This window comes from Marmota marmota, unplaced genomic scaffold (assembly GCF_001458135.2).
Source record: "Marmota marmota marmota unplaced genomic scaffold, marMar, whole genome shotgun sequence".
Taxonomy (NCBI): domain Eukaryota; kingdom Metazoa; phylum Chordata; class Mammalia; order Rodentia; family Sciuridae; genus Marmota; species Marmota marmota.
The window spans coordinates 954872-970014 of NW_025999931.1; the positions used below are offsets into that span (position 1 = coordinate 954872).

At 45.1% G+C, this 15143-nt stretch overlaps 1 protein-coding gene across 1 annotated transcript; it reads left to right on the forward strand.

Moving 5' to 3' along the window:
* The first annotated feature begins 4394 nt into the window (after window positions 1-4394).
* On the forward strand, window positions 4395-13833 carry LOC107160119 (potassium voltage-gated channel subfamily KQT member 3-like). Its single transcript, XM_048800537.1, is given in 8 exon segments — window positions 4395-4680; window positions 5542-5644; window positions 7626-7766; window positions 9687-9785; window positions 11181-11265; window positions 13038-13283; window positions 13285-13490; window positions 13492-13833. Coding segments are annotated over 8 exon segments (1443 nt in total). The 3' UTR covers window positions 13769-13833.
* Window positions 13834-15143: the final 1310 nt, after the last annotated feature.

Genomic DNA, 15143 nt, shown 5'->3' on the forward strand with positions numbered 1-15143 from the left:
TGCCAAAGGTTCTCTGAGGGATTGAAGCCACCCCAGGCAGAAACCATTGATTTAGGGGAAGGGTTCCTTGTGAGTCAAAGGTTTGATGATGATGGCCAAGTGCCATGGATGGGGAAGCGTAAAGTGTGCCAAGGCACGATGCATGATGTTTCACTCATCCTGCTCATTACCCTGAGCACTTAGACATGCTTATAACTGAGCCTTGAGGCTGGTACTCAGGCAAGGATTTAGAAAAGAATAAGAGTCATTTAGATGAAAGAAAGGCTGAAGGTTTTCTCTGGCTGAGGTCACAGCATGTGCCTAGTGCTGAATGCCAGGGAACTTTGTGGAGTTGAATGTGGCTGGAGTTTCCTGGGTGGTGAGACCTCAGGCCAGGGCCCAAGACAAGGGCTGTGTCTGCCAGGACAGAGCCACCTAGATTTCAACCTCTGTCTCCAGTCCATCTACCTGCAGCTTTTCTAGGTCATATTTGGAAACTGCCTGTACCTAACAAAGACGGAAGCCAGGCTTTCCAAGGAAATTTGATGTCAGCTCCAAGAAGGGCTTTGCTTGCAAGACCTGTAGTACCCTGGGAACAAGTCCTGGATTGTGCACTGGAAATCTGTACAGAGAAGGGCAGTATTGGGCCTCACGTTTCAGTGGTGAACTTTGCTTGCATCTGATCATCCTGTGGGGTCTTGGATTTCAGGCAACACAATTAAGAAGTAAGCTGATCATACACTTTGCTGGAAGAAGAATTCTGTAAGCCTCTTAGGCACAAGGGATGTTAGCAATTCAGAGCCAAGATTTCTGACTTTGGCCCTACACATCTGGATCTTAACACAGTCTGAGTATCATCTGTAACCAATGCAGTATTAAGTGAACATGGCCAAAGCAATTCAGACTCTTGAGTTTGGACTAAAGCATTTAATTGACAAAGAATTAGGTCCCAACACAGATAAAACCAAGAGGGCCTGCTCATATCGTTCCAAAATTATGCTGAAATTTCAAATCAGGATAAAGTGGCTCCCTTGCTTAATTTATTTGGAATTAAGCTCCTCCCATACTTAGTTTCTGCCAGTAGGGGTAAAAGTGCAATGTTGAGTGTTTTGAGATTAGCATTAAGAAGCACTGGAAAAATAATATATAAATCCCCAAAACTCATCTCAGTTCATGTAAAAAAATAAAATAAAATTTAAAAAACCCACACAAACCTTTTTTTTTTTTTTGTGGCCCAAGAAATTGTATCCACTATTTTCGCAAATGTGGTAAGCTTTCCACTATTTCTGTGAGAAGAGGATTATTTGCCAAGATAATGATGATAGCCAGCATTTATTGAATGCTTCCTGCATCCCAGACAGTGGGCAAAGTACTTTACAAACATTACTGCATTTAACTCTTCATCAGCTGTGTGAAGCACGGGCTCACTGTCTTTATTGTGCTTGGGAGGAAGCTGGAGACCAAAGAGCACAAGTTATGTGTCCTGGGTCACATGGATCACCAGGATGTTTATTCCCAAAGCCCATGATCTGAGGTGCCATGCTGAGCATCCAGATGTACTGGGCAGGGGAGTGTGCTAGGCCCAAAATAACTAGGCAGAGGCTCTGCCTAGCAGATGTGGAAATGGTTTCTCCACACAGTGTGTTAATATATAACAGAGAGAAATACAACATGACTTTGCAGCAGATTAGGAGTATCTGATTTCCAAGGGGGGGACACTTGTACATAGGTTTGCAGATAGGAATGAGGTTGTCTCAGGAGGTGAGAAAGGGCACTGCAGGCAGGTGGACCTGTTTGTGTGGGAGGACCCTTTGGGAAGGACAAAGGGCTTGGTGCAGATAGAAAGATGGAGCCACTTTGAGGTATAGCAGGACAGGTAGGCAGGGGCCAAGAAGGAAGATGGCCTGAGATGTAACTGCCAAAGCCTCTTCTTCCTTGGTGGGTAGGTTTGCCTTATCTATGTGTTCAGTTCACTTCATGCCTTATCCACCATTGACATCTTCTCTGCCTATTTGCTATTTACCAAATATTGGTCAGGAAGGCAGCTCCAAAAATTTTGACTTCAGCTCAGGGAAGATGGAGCTGGTTGAATATTGCAGTTTATCTAAATGTACCCTGGGCTGGTTATTCATGGAGTCCTTCAACCAAACTGCCGTGAACAGTGCAGGATGAGAGAGAATAGCCCAAGAGGGAGCAAGAAATAAGACATGCCCATTGCTTATTCTCATAGTCTTCTGTTTATTTACTTATTTGTACAATATTTCTTGGTGACTTCTCTATACCAGGCTGCAGGCAGGAAGTGTCACAGATAACATCATGTGTAATAGTCCCCAAGCCTCTATGAAGCAGTTGTCAGGCTCCTGTACCAGATGAGGACCTGGTGCTCAGGGAATCAGGAGTTCTTGGCAGGGGTGGCATTCCCACCTGAGCCCTGCAGCCCCAACCCCAGGAACCCCTCCACACAACCCTAGGCTGCAAAGGCAGAAACCCACAGCTGTGGCAGTGACACTGGCTTCTCAGAACACAGAGTGGTCCCAGGCCCACAGGGAACTGATGGGACCCGCATACACATTCACCCTCTCATGAGAGCCTATTTTGTGCTAAGCCCCATGTGGAGTGGTGGAGAAGAAGCCAATGACTGGAGCCTATTTATGTGGGAAAATATGCAATATGACTCTCCAGAAATATTCACACAGAAATCACTATTTCTCATGCCAACTAGTGCAACAGCACAGAGGGTGGGAAATAGAGGGAAGAAATTCATATCTATTTATTTTTTGGGAGGGATGTATTGGGGATTGAACTCAGGGGCACTCGACCACTGAGCCATATCCCCAACATTATTTTGTATTTTATTTATAGACAGGGTCCCCCTGAGTTGCTTAGTACCTTGCTTTTGCTGAGGCTGGCTTTGAATTCATGATCCTCCTGCCTCAGCCTCCCAAGCTGCTGGGATTACAGTTGTGCACCACAAGAAATTCATATTTAAAGAGCACCTACCATGTACCAAGTTCTTTGTCAAAACTTTGACCAACATCGTCTCATTGCAACCCAGTGGAACAGGGAATGCCTACCTTTATTTTACAGATGAGGATCCTGAGGGTCAGGAACAGCATGGCTAGGCCAATGTCAGCCAGGTGGGAAGGATTGACCTGGCCTCAAGTGGAGGTGTTATTTTGTACCAGGAGCTGATATTTTTTTACCAGCACAACTGTATATTTCTTATCAACCACTTTTTGTGCCAAGAACTTTTGTGGCAGTCTGGCAGAACCCACAGACTCTTTCTTAGAATACTTATTTGAATCCATAAATAAAATATAATATGCAGTTATAAAAGAAACTGGTTGTTAAGTATTAAATAGAGTTAAATACTTAAAAATTTGAGCTGTCAAATACATGCTTCATTGTGTTGAACTAAAGGACAAGACCTAGTGGCAGGTTGAATAATATGATAACCTTGAAGCTACCATGAGCATAAACAATACCTTGAATTAATAGGACATACAATTATCTATAATTTCTTTGTGGGCAGTTATAGGCATTGGGGATATTGGTGTAGTTTGTTACCTGTATTTGTTAATTGAAAGAGATGCTAAATTTTAGTTAAAGGCTAGAATCTTAAAGGTGTCATTTTCCACCCAAGTTCCTGGACTCCCTAGATTCTGTCTGTGGATGGCAGGTTAAAGGTGCCACTTTATGGCTTTATGTTATTTAGTTCTATTCAAGGGGCATTTGATAAGGATCTGCCTGTGTAAGTCATATTTTGCACCACAATGTTGTATAAAGGAAAGACAGAAAGTTATTGATACAGAGGGGAGAGACATGAAGAAGGAACAAATCTTTGCAGCATGAACTATGAGACAGGCACCTCCCAGTAGCCCCTCTCATCCACAGGGGATGCATCCAAGATCCCTATGGATCATGAAACAAGGTAGTGCAGAGCCTTACATACACTGGGTGTTTTTTTTGGTTTGTTTGTTTTTTTGTTTTTTTTTTTTACATATACACCCACAGCTAGGATGAAATTGAATGTACAAATTAGACACAGTAAGAAATGAACAACAATAACAAATAATACGTATTTATAATAATAGGATAAAATAAAAGTTATGCAATGTGCATGCATTCTCTCAAAATATCTTAATCCTTCATTGTACTCTAGTAACATTTTCAGATAGTGGTAGACAGCAGATAGCTGAAACTACAGAAAGTGAAACTGTGGAGGGGTCTCCACCCTTACTGTATCTTATGTGAGCCCCACTTTAGCATAGGAGGAAGCTGGGTCCAGAGAGATGAGGAGCTCACCCAAGATGTGAGGCTGGGCACTGGTGCCCAGCATGTGAGCCCCACCCTGTCCTTCACTGGGCACCGCTCCCCATCAGCCTTGGAGGAGGACGCTGAGTATTTATGGAGGGATGGGAAGTTACAAGAGCCTGCACTTAAGGAAGAAAATTGTTCAATTTTGCTTAGTTTGTAGCCAAAAGCTGGGTCTCTTGGATTGGGTTCACCTTTCTAATCCTCGTGGTAGCAATACTAAAGGAAAGCTATTTACCCCTCTGAATGTAGATGCCATAGAAGAAAGTCTTTCTAAAGAGCCAAAGCCTGCTGGCTTAAACAATAAAGAGTGCTTCTGCACCACCTTCCACATGAAAGCCTACACTTTCTGGCAGAGCTCCAAAGATAACAGCCTCCTGTCCTCCTGTCCTCTGCCTGTCTCCCCGACTTCTGCTCTCCTGAGCCCACCTCCTCCCCACCTCCCCTCCTCTCCTTTGAAGAACTCTTGAGTCCCCAAATTGCCTCTCCCTTCCCTCCTTCTCCGTCATCTCATTCATGTCCCTCCAGGCATCAGGGCTTATAGGACAGGAGGCTCCCGAGTTAGTTGCTTTCCTGGCCATCTCCAGGGAGCTGGGGGCAGGTTGCCATGGTTTCTGAGGTGGCCCTGAAGGGCAAACAGCTGTGCAGGTCAACTTGAAGGCAGAGACCAGTTACACAGCCATCTGCAGATGGACGCCTCAGTACCCAGGTCAGGGAGGGGGAAGAGGGGTCAGAAAAGCACCCCCTAGGTTGAGGAGCCATAGGAACAATGGCCTTGTATGCATCTTCTACTCATGAAGAGGGAGGGCCAGCAGGAAAGCAGTGACTCCAGTGTCTGAGGCCACTGGGTCCTTGACTCTCACCATATTGCTGGGTACTCTCTGGGACCTGTGAAGTGTGAATGGCACAGATAGTGTCTTCTCAAGGTCACCAGGACAGACCGACAGAGAAAGAATCTCCCTTCAGATCTATCAGACTCTGAGGCCCACACAGGTGTCCACTGCTGTCTCAAAGACCACATACTTTGCCCACTTCACATGCCCTCCCCAGCCCTCGGGCCTATAACTCAAACTTCTGGTCAAGAAAGGGGGGTGCAAGGAAGGGTGGGTGCTGTGGCAGCTGGAGGCCACATTGCGGCCCCACAAAGTGGAGACAAAGCCTGAGGCCTGGAAGCGCCTACTCCAGGGAGGGTCTCAGAGCCTCCCCACGTGTTGAGGCCTGCCATTGACACCTGTGTCTCCCTCCCAGATGCTGGGACAGGTGATCCCATGGCAGAAGACAGGGGCTACAGAAATGTCTCCCTCACTGAAGACATGTTCCCCACCCTCAAGGCCACCATCCGAGCTGTTAGGTAATGATCACCCCCATCCCCTTTGTGCCTCCCTGGCCCAGCTCAGCTCCCCAGAACATGGCTTGTAAAGTGCCCATGGGCTTTGGGCAGGGGCAAGAAGCTTCCAGTCACTTCTGGCCAACAAACAAGGGTATTAAAACTCTGAGGGGGACACTGCCTCAGGAGCAATGGCTCTCCTTGGCCAGTTGTCTGGTGACTCCTGCTCACCTTGCTAAAAACGTGTCCTCACTGCCCTCCTGACAGTTCTTCCAACTGCAACACTGTTCTATGGCTTTAACTGGCATTTATTCAAAAGGGTGTCAGAATAGAAGGCATACTGATAGGGAGTTTTCTTCCTTTATCAGCATTTTACTCAGAATGGCTTTTCTTCTTCCCATTTTCATTAACATTGTAAAAAGATAATAAATTGGAGACCTTTGGATTCTGTGTTAGAGGAGACCTTTTGGATTCTGTGTTAGAGGATTCCATAATCTACTCTGGTGATTTCTGGTTTGCCTTAGAATTCTTCAAGAAATTCAATAAGCATGCTATTCTTCATAAGGGTGAATCCTAGGAACTCATTTGATTGTCCAAGAACCAGCCATGATATTTTCAGCAAGATTCCTGGTCCTATAGATCAGGGAAGCACAAGGGTGTAATAAGCTGTGGACTTCAGCAAAGCCTTGGTCTCATTTCTCATGGCACCATCATGGACAGATGAAATGGCTGGATGAGAACACAGCACGTGGATTCATAACCAGACGAAGGATCTTATTCAGAGAAAACTAGTTAAAGACTGTTTTGACCTAGAGGGAGGGCTCTGCAGGATTGCTTCATGTTCTGGACTCTGCCCTCTAATTTTTAGCATTTTCCCCAATGCCTTAGTTCAAGGTTTGGCAACCTTCTTCTGTAAGTTGCCAGACAGTAGGTGTTTTAGGCTTTGAGGTCCCTAGGTCTCTGTTGCGAGTGTTCAGCTCTGCCACCATAGTGCAGAAGCAGTGGTCGTGCTGAGTTCCAGGATAGCTTTACTTTCAAAAGCAGGCAGGGGGCAGGTTTATCCTGTGAGCCTTAGAATTCTGACTCTCACCTTAAGTGAAACTAGGAAAAGGTCAGGCTTATAAAATGGCAATAATTTGGGAAAGAGGGCAAGTAATTGGGATGCTATAATCAACAGGTAGAAATAAATGGTGGTTACATGCTGGAGCCATGGGTCATGACAAACAGAAAGGATTTCCAATACACCATGTCAAAGATCTGTGCAAACACGATTTGGGAGGGAATGGGAGTGGCTGTGCCTCCTGACACCGACTTTTAGAGTGTACGCTGACACTGCTCAGCAGGAGTTACCCTCAAGAGGTGACTCTCAAGGACCTCAGCAGCCCATCATGCCTGACCTTAATACTTCCCAGGAAGATGGAGTGAGGGTTAGATTTCATCTACTGTTCTAGGTTCTCTATGTTACAAGGAGACTCAGAAAATCCAGAGACCAGAAATTAACTTTACCTAGGTGCCCAAAGCAAAAGAAATAAAGAGTCTATTGAGTACAAGATACACCAGCTGTCCTCAAATAGAAAGCACTGGCACAATGACCAAGAGCATGGGCCTCCTAAGTGTACAGGACCAACTCTGTGCTCATGAGCTAGATAGTCCTAGGGAGGTGCAGAAGCTCTCTGAGTCATCACCCTAACTGATGTATTAGCAGATTGTTCATAAGTGTGATGCTCAGCATCTGGCATGTAATGAATGCTCAATACATCTTGGCTCTCGTCCTTACTACTATTGTCTCATTGTTCAAATGATCAAAGTGAGGTAATCCTTCAGGAAAGATGCCAGCAGGCCTAATTACACGTGGTTCAAAGGGATAGAACTGCAACAAAAGGCCAGAGAGTGTCCCCAGGTGGTTTTCTCTGCTCTCTCTCCCCTGCCCTGACTTTGCTAGCCTCCTGTTACAGTTCCCTTCACCCTGAGCATGATACACAAATGCCTCTTCTTTGCCTTGTAGAATTCTGCAATTCGGTCTCTATAAAAAAAAAAAAAAAAAGTTCAAGGAGACGTTGAGGCCTTATGTCTTGAAGGATGTGATTGAGCAGTATTCCGCAGGCCACCTCAACATGCTTTCCAGGATAAAGTACCTTCAGACCAGGTAAGAGAGTCCCCCCTGGTGGGACTACATTCTCCCTGCCACTCAGGAATAAAAGTCAGGTGAATCTTAGAGCTTACCGTGAAAGGCATTCAAAAGTAATGGAAAACGCAGGGGAGAAAACTTAAGGACAAAACTCTCATCAAGTATTGTGCATGTCAAGGCCAACAAGTACCAGACCAAATGGGCTGTGAAGATACTGTGTATCATTTCCATGGCCCAGCCTAGGTCAGCACCCGATCATGGCTGATGGAGAGGAGGATGCAAATGTTCTACTGGCTCTCCCTGTGTAGCTTTGCATGCTGCAAAAAAATAAATGCAAAACCCCATTAAGTCCAGCTGGATAATTCTATATATGTATTTTTGACCATATTAAAAATTCTAAGTGTTATTTATAATAGTAAAAATATGCAAATAGCATCAGTGTCCCACTATTAATTGCAATCATCTTAATTCAGCACCTGGATACTGTGCATATGTGCCTAGTCTCTTAGAATCTTCAAGGTGTTTATTGCATAACAGGTGCCATATTTCTGATGTGGAAATGAAAGCTGAAAGAGCCAAAGATTTACCCAAATTACCCAGTGAGTTTGGTGGACTGTGGGTATCACATATGCTATCATCACAAGATCTAAGATCTGCCTATATCTTGTGATGATCTTAACTGATATACTGTGTATGAATGACATGATCACAAACACAGACATACAGTCACACACACACACCCATACACACTGAGAAATACACATGACATGCACACACTCTCCCTTGTAGGGGACCTATAGAGAAATTGAGACAACTCAGATGAATGTGAGTCATTTCTGAGCTTGTCCAAATAATATCTCCCCACTCGAGGCTCCTGTGGAGTTAACAGAGACTCCACCCTGCAGGGGTTGGAAGTGAATGATGCCATCAAGTTGAAGATTACTTTGCCTCACACAATTTCAGGCAGTCAGAGCTCAGTGCCTGTTGAACAAACTGATGTGTGAGCGAGTTCTGAGTGTGACATTCTGTTCTTTATGCAAGTGTGGCTCTCTGAGAGACCAAGGAGTGGAGCATGATGGCCAAGACAGACCCGACTCCACAAATATCAGCCAATTTTAATAAGCACAGGCTAGACAGTGACAGTGTCATAGTTTTTAATATTCATCAGGAAAGTGTACTCCTAGGAGTTGTGGCCAGAGCTTGAACACCTGGATGACTACCAGTGTTTCCCCAGCCATGCTGATACTGTAGGGGGCTAGATAGACAGGAAAGCTGATTTAGTATGAGATATGGCCTGTCCACGGAGATGCACTGGGTTTCCAGTGGGGAGACAGAGATGGGTACTTCCAGATGCAGGGTCTTAATGGTCTTGTTTCCACCCCAACTCTGCAGCATGAAGGGACACATTTCTCTCTTGTTCATCCCAGCTCACAGAGAAAGCTGGTGTCTCACAGAAGTAGAAGTGGGGTGCAGAGCCAGGATTGGTCCCATCCTGGTCATAGCCAGAGATGTCTGAAGATCAAAAGGCATCTACACACTGAAAGATGGAGTCTAAGACTCATCTGTAAAAACTCCCTAATTAAATGATTTGGGGAGGAATAAAAGAGCTGGGAGATACACAGGCTTGCCACACACATATGCCATTTCCTGTAACAAATAACAAGATGCAGTCCTCACCCTGTCTCAGTGGTTTGACTGCCTCCCTCCCTCTCTCTGGGGATGGGAAAATGCTCTAAATGCCATCAGACAGAAAAGGATGGTATTGTACTGATGTGCTAAGTTCTCTTTCTTTCTGTTTCTCTCCTCTGTCTCTTTCCCCTTCTCTTACATATTCCAAACCCACATATGAATTAAGCAGAAATAGAATGACTTGTTTTCCTTCCAAAACAAAGCTTTGTGTAATTTAGTGTCTCCCCATTTATTATTTGTGTCTTTCAGAATAGACACGATTTTCACCCCTGGACCTCCATCCACGCTGAAACATAAGAAGTCTCAGAAAGGGACAACTTTGACCTACCCATCACAGCAATCTCCCAGGTGAGACTTGCGTGCACTGACTGGTGGACCCTGTGGACCAAGCCTGTGGAGCATCCCCACCCCCAGTCCTTCAGCTGGGTCCTTCCCACCTCTCTTCCCAGACCATGTAGATGATGCTTCTTTTCATGGTTTTGGGAGAAAAAATAACCACCTTGTTATGAAGCAAGAGGAGACACATAAGTTTGTTGAAGCAGGAAGGAAGAACACTTCCTGTTAGGAAACCGGTTCCTTTTTCTGCATCTTCCACCCTTGACTGGTGTCTCTCCCAGTACAAAGGCAGAGAAGGCAATTGCACATCAGGCCCCTGACACACTGCAGTTGGAGAGCAGTCCTCTCTCTGAAATATTTGAGAGATTGAACAAGGAAGTGTCCTGCAGAAGGCCCACAGCTTGACTTTCATCTCTTTATTCTCAAATGTGTTTGAGGCAAGTGAGGAGTCCCCCTTAGGGACATCATGCACCTTCCTTTTATAAGGAGAGCTCAGGGTGGTGATCAAAGGCAGCTGCTCCTCAGCCACAGCCTGGGGGATGGAGTAAGGGGACCATGGAACCAGCAAGTATGCCCTGTCTATAGGAGGTGACTGTCACTCTATTCTGTTGCTGCTGATCCTAAAAATGACAGCCTTCTGCTGCCAAGTAGTCCAATTTTTTTAAGAAAGACTGATATCCAGATTTTTTTTAGCAATTCCCCATTTTTTATGTATTTTCAAATCTGGGCAGCACAAAGAAAACACTGGGGGGCCAGATGCAGCACATGGTCACTGGTTTATGACATCTGCTTTAATTCACAGTTGCTCAGCTAAAGAGTGTCCAGAGATTTAAAGGGCAAAAGCTTAGGAGAGAGAAAAAACAAGAAGGGACATAACATGAGCAGTTCTGATCAATAGTGAGTCTTCTCTCATCCATATAAAGTATAAAACTATTGAAGCTAAGAGCAAAGGCACCACACATCTTAATCCCATTTCTACCAGCATCCTTTGTTTTGCAAAATTTTCCAGAAGCAGTTTTTGTTTCAATTCTAAGTAAAATGGGTCACATGCAATATATGTAGACCCACTGTATAGAATTTCAGAGGTCAGATAATCCCTCAATACCTTTGCACACACACATCACTCTCTCCAGTCAGAGGCTGAAAGGCAAGGGATGAAACACCAGCACTACCAGGTGCTTTAGTAACTTCAACACAAAGTGCCTTCAAGTTTTTCTGCAGTAAGGTAAGCATGAAACCATCAGTGGGTAAGCCTGGAAAACACCAGCTTTTCTTGTGAGTCTGGAGACTTGGTAAGCAGGAGAGTGAGAATGTAGGTCTTCAGGGGTCATGGCCTCCCTAGCAGGAATGACCTTGCAAAGCAAAACCGTATATAATGATCTTAAAGAATCATTGGCTTTTTCCTAGGAATAAACCATATGTAGCCAGAACATCCACATTGGAAATGGAAGACCAAAGTATGATGGGGAAGTTTGTCAAAGTCCAAAGAGAGGTAGGTCTTTCCCTCAGCAGAAAGCAAACATGGGGACTGACTTCCAAATGCCACTTTTCATAGGGACACATGATACTTGAGCAATACTGACTACCACTCAGAAAAGGAGGTGGAGCCTCATCCCTGGGTTGGCCTTTGTTGTCTGGCTGACCACATGCAAGCTAATCCATTGTTCTAAGCCTCAGTTTCCCCATGGTAATCCTCATAAAGTGGCTGGGAGGATTGAGTGAGCTAACACTGGTGAACTGCCTGGATATAGCTCACCGCCACCCCATGCACTCCACGGTGGTCCCTCAGAGATGTGCCATGTCCCATCTCTCACCGCCTCTCCCCTCCTTTCTTCTAAGTCCCTCTCAGGGCTTGGGCTGTGGAGGAGCCAGGATGAGGGCAGGCTGTGGGTGTGAAAAGAGAGACCTGCCCACCCCCAGCACCCATGTAGCATACCTCTTAATGTCCACAGCCAAACAGCTCATATTCTAGCATCATTTGCCTAATTTTGCACTGACGGTTTCCTCTACACACATATCCATCCTTTTATTTTGTTCATAACCCACATTGGATCTATGCAGAAGAAATGAGAGAAAATTTGAATAATTATTCTGTATTTTGGCCCATCAAGAACGCTGTTTCTTCTAGAGGCAGAGGCAGGAGGATTGCAAGTTTGAGGCCAGCATTGGCAACTTACTGAAAACCTGTCTCAAATTTAAAAAAAAAGAAAGGGCTGGGGATGTAGCTCAGTGGTAGAATGTACATGGGTTCCATCCCCAGGACCACACACACATTGTTTTTTTTTTTAATATTTATTTTTTAGTTGTAGTTGGACACAACACCTTTATTTTATTTATTTATTTTTATGTGGTGCTGAGGATTAAACCCAGTGTCTCACATGTACTTCCCAAGCACTCTACCACTGAGCCACAACCCCAGCCCCACATTGTTTCTTATTTTAAAACTTTAATGTGTATTCTCAATTCTTTCATTTACCAGGTCTATGACCTTTGACAAGTTACTTCATCTCTCTGTGTCCCTGTAAAATTAAATGAGTCACAGAGTCTGTGAAATAGAGTCATACACCAGCTGTTCTGTGGGTCAGACGTCATGAAGGCTTGGATGTCATCTCAACCCTTGGCTCATACTGTGCTTCATATCCCCAGACGATATTGTTCACATGCCAACTGCAGCATCCCTCAGAGAATTGAGAACATCACATACATGTGCACCAGGCTTGTGTATATACCCTCCCCAAAATTCAAATGCACTTCCCATTTAGGCAGACAAAAGCAGAGGTGGCTTCCACTGTACCCCCAAGGCTCTGGGTGGGTCTCCAGCTCCAAAAAGTCCTGCTAACACTGCCCCTGCACCTCCAGGGTTCACATCAGCCTGTGGTGAAACATACTACAAGAATCCACAGGCTTCTGGGTGAACAATGTTTGCAAATCATGAACTCCTACTCCTTGCTTGGAGTAGTAACAAACAGCAAGGCCACCTCTTCCACTGGGGGACCATGAAGGCCTTTAACACTTTCTTCAAATCATCTCTCTGCTTCCAGCCTTTGCCTCCCAGAAAAGCCCTGCCTAGGCTATTTCCAGATTAACACTAATGCAGAGCTTGCTAGGAGGCACAAAATAAATGATTAGTTTCTGTTATTATTAAGAAATGCATGAATTCTCTTTCCTTCTGGAAACTTAATACATGGTACGCCCCCCCCCAACCAATAACCATGATGCCCACCCCAGAGGTAGCACTCATGCCCAGTCCCTTGTATTTTCCAGGTTCATGACATGGGGAAGAAGCTGTATTTCCTTGTGAACATGCATATGCAGCATATGGAATGGCTGCAGGTGCACATCACCAGGTATTACCCAACAAAGGGGACCTCCTCGCCAGCTGAAGGGGAGAAGAAAGAGGACAACAGGTATTCTGATTTGAAAACCATCATCTGCAACTATTCTGAGACAGGTGCCCCTGATCCCCCCAACAGCTTCCACCAGGTGCCCATCAATAAAGTCGGCCCCTATGGGGATTTTTGCACATGACCCAGTGAACCCGCCCAGAGGGGGACCCAGTTCTGCAAAGGTTCAGGCCACTCTGCCTTCCTCGCCATCCACATATGCAGAGAGGCCCACCGTCCTGCTGATCTTGACTCTTCTCGACTCCCAAGTGAGTTACCACTCCCAGGCTGAACTGCACGGCCCCTACTCGAACCACATCTTGCCCTGGCAGAGGCATCATGCGGGACAGCAATACACCTCTGTCCCTGATGTCTGTCAATCATGAAGATCTGGAGCGGTCCCCTAGTGGCTTCAGCATCTCCCAGGACAGAGATGATTATATGTTTGGCCCCAGTGCGGGGTAGATCTGGATGAGGGAGAAGTGGTACCTCGCGGAGGGTGAGACGGACACCGACACGGACCCCTTCACGCCCAATGGCTCTATGCCTCTGTTGTCCACAGGGGACGGGATTTCCGATTCAATATGGACCCCTTCCAACAAGCCCTCTTAAAAGGGGTCACTGGCTGACTCCTCCTTGTAATGTAGACAGACTCCGTATAGTTCACTTACTCTCACATCCAGCGCTTACCAGCGGGGACACCAATGGCTTCATCAAGTGCATGCTCTGTGTGGTGGCCCCCCCGCGAGCAGGGGCTTCTCAGGAACTTCTTCCTCCCCACGTCTCCACAACGAAGCTGCTTCCTTTCAGCATGGTTTGCATGACTTGACACTATATAAATTGGTACCACTAATCTCTTCTAGGACACACATTTATCTGCTGTTCTTCCTTTTAATCATGACTGGACCAGTACTGGGAAAAATTATTGATAAGCCTAGCTGTTTGTTGGTTTGGTTGGCTGATTTGGGTTTTATTTTGGTAAGCAGAGAATAGAATTTACCTTTTTTAAGGATCACTGCCTGTTAGTGTGAAATACTCTGGTAATTAACAGTTTTCTAAAGCAAGAAAATAATTTTCTCCACGAAAACACATGGCATGCCAAGAAGCTTCCTACTGAGCAGACACAAAGAAAGATAGTCATCCAATCTCCCAAGCCAAGAATTTTAGAAATGATTATGTTAAGAGAAAGTTCACAAAATCATTTCAAAGCTCTCAAAGGGACCTCCTTTGGTCTGCCTCTTTCCTCATCTGTAAAAAGGTGTTGGTCACCCCAAGTTTAGAATTTCACATGTGTTATGAATCAGAGGGGAGAAATCACACCACACACACATACACACACACACACACAGCACATACACACCCGACAGACACAAGCACACAAACTAAAGTATTTCCAAAATTATGTAGGCAAAGATAATGAAATTTGCGAGAAGTGAAGTTCCCCTCCAGGCAGGAGCTAAGTTCAGTATCTTCAAAATAAGGTTCCAATTCACATTCTTCTCCATATACAAAGCAGAAATTACAATCAAGAGTGGATGCAATAATTATATTTTCTAAAGGATTCTTTTTAAAAATTAGAAATCTTGGGGCTGGGGATGTGGCTCAAGTGGTAGAGCGCTCGCCTGGCGTGCGTGCGGCCCGGGTTCGATCCTCAGCACCACATACAAACAAAGATGTTGTGTCCGCCTAAAACTAAAATAAATAAATAAATAAATATTTAAAAAAAAAAAAATTAGAAATCTTAAGCTCAGGTATAATGACATGGCTGGGGTCATTCTGTTGTCCCATGGAGAACTAGGACTCAAAGCCCTAACTGCTGACTCTCTTCCTACCCTGGACTCTTCTCTCCTCTCTCTCATTAGGACCCAGAAATCATGCCAAGACACCAGTACTCTGTGTCATATGGGAAGCAATTGCCATAGTTTATCCAGGGGAAGAGGCTATCTGCTTTTATTGCAAAATATGCTTACTCAATACATTGCATTTG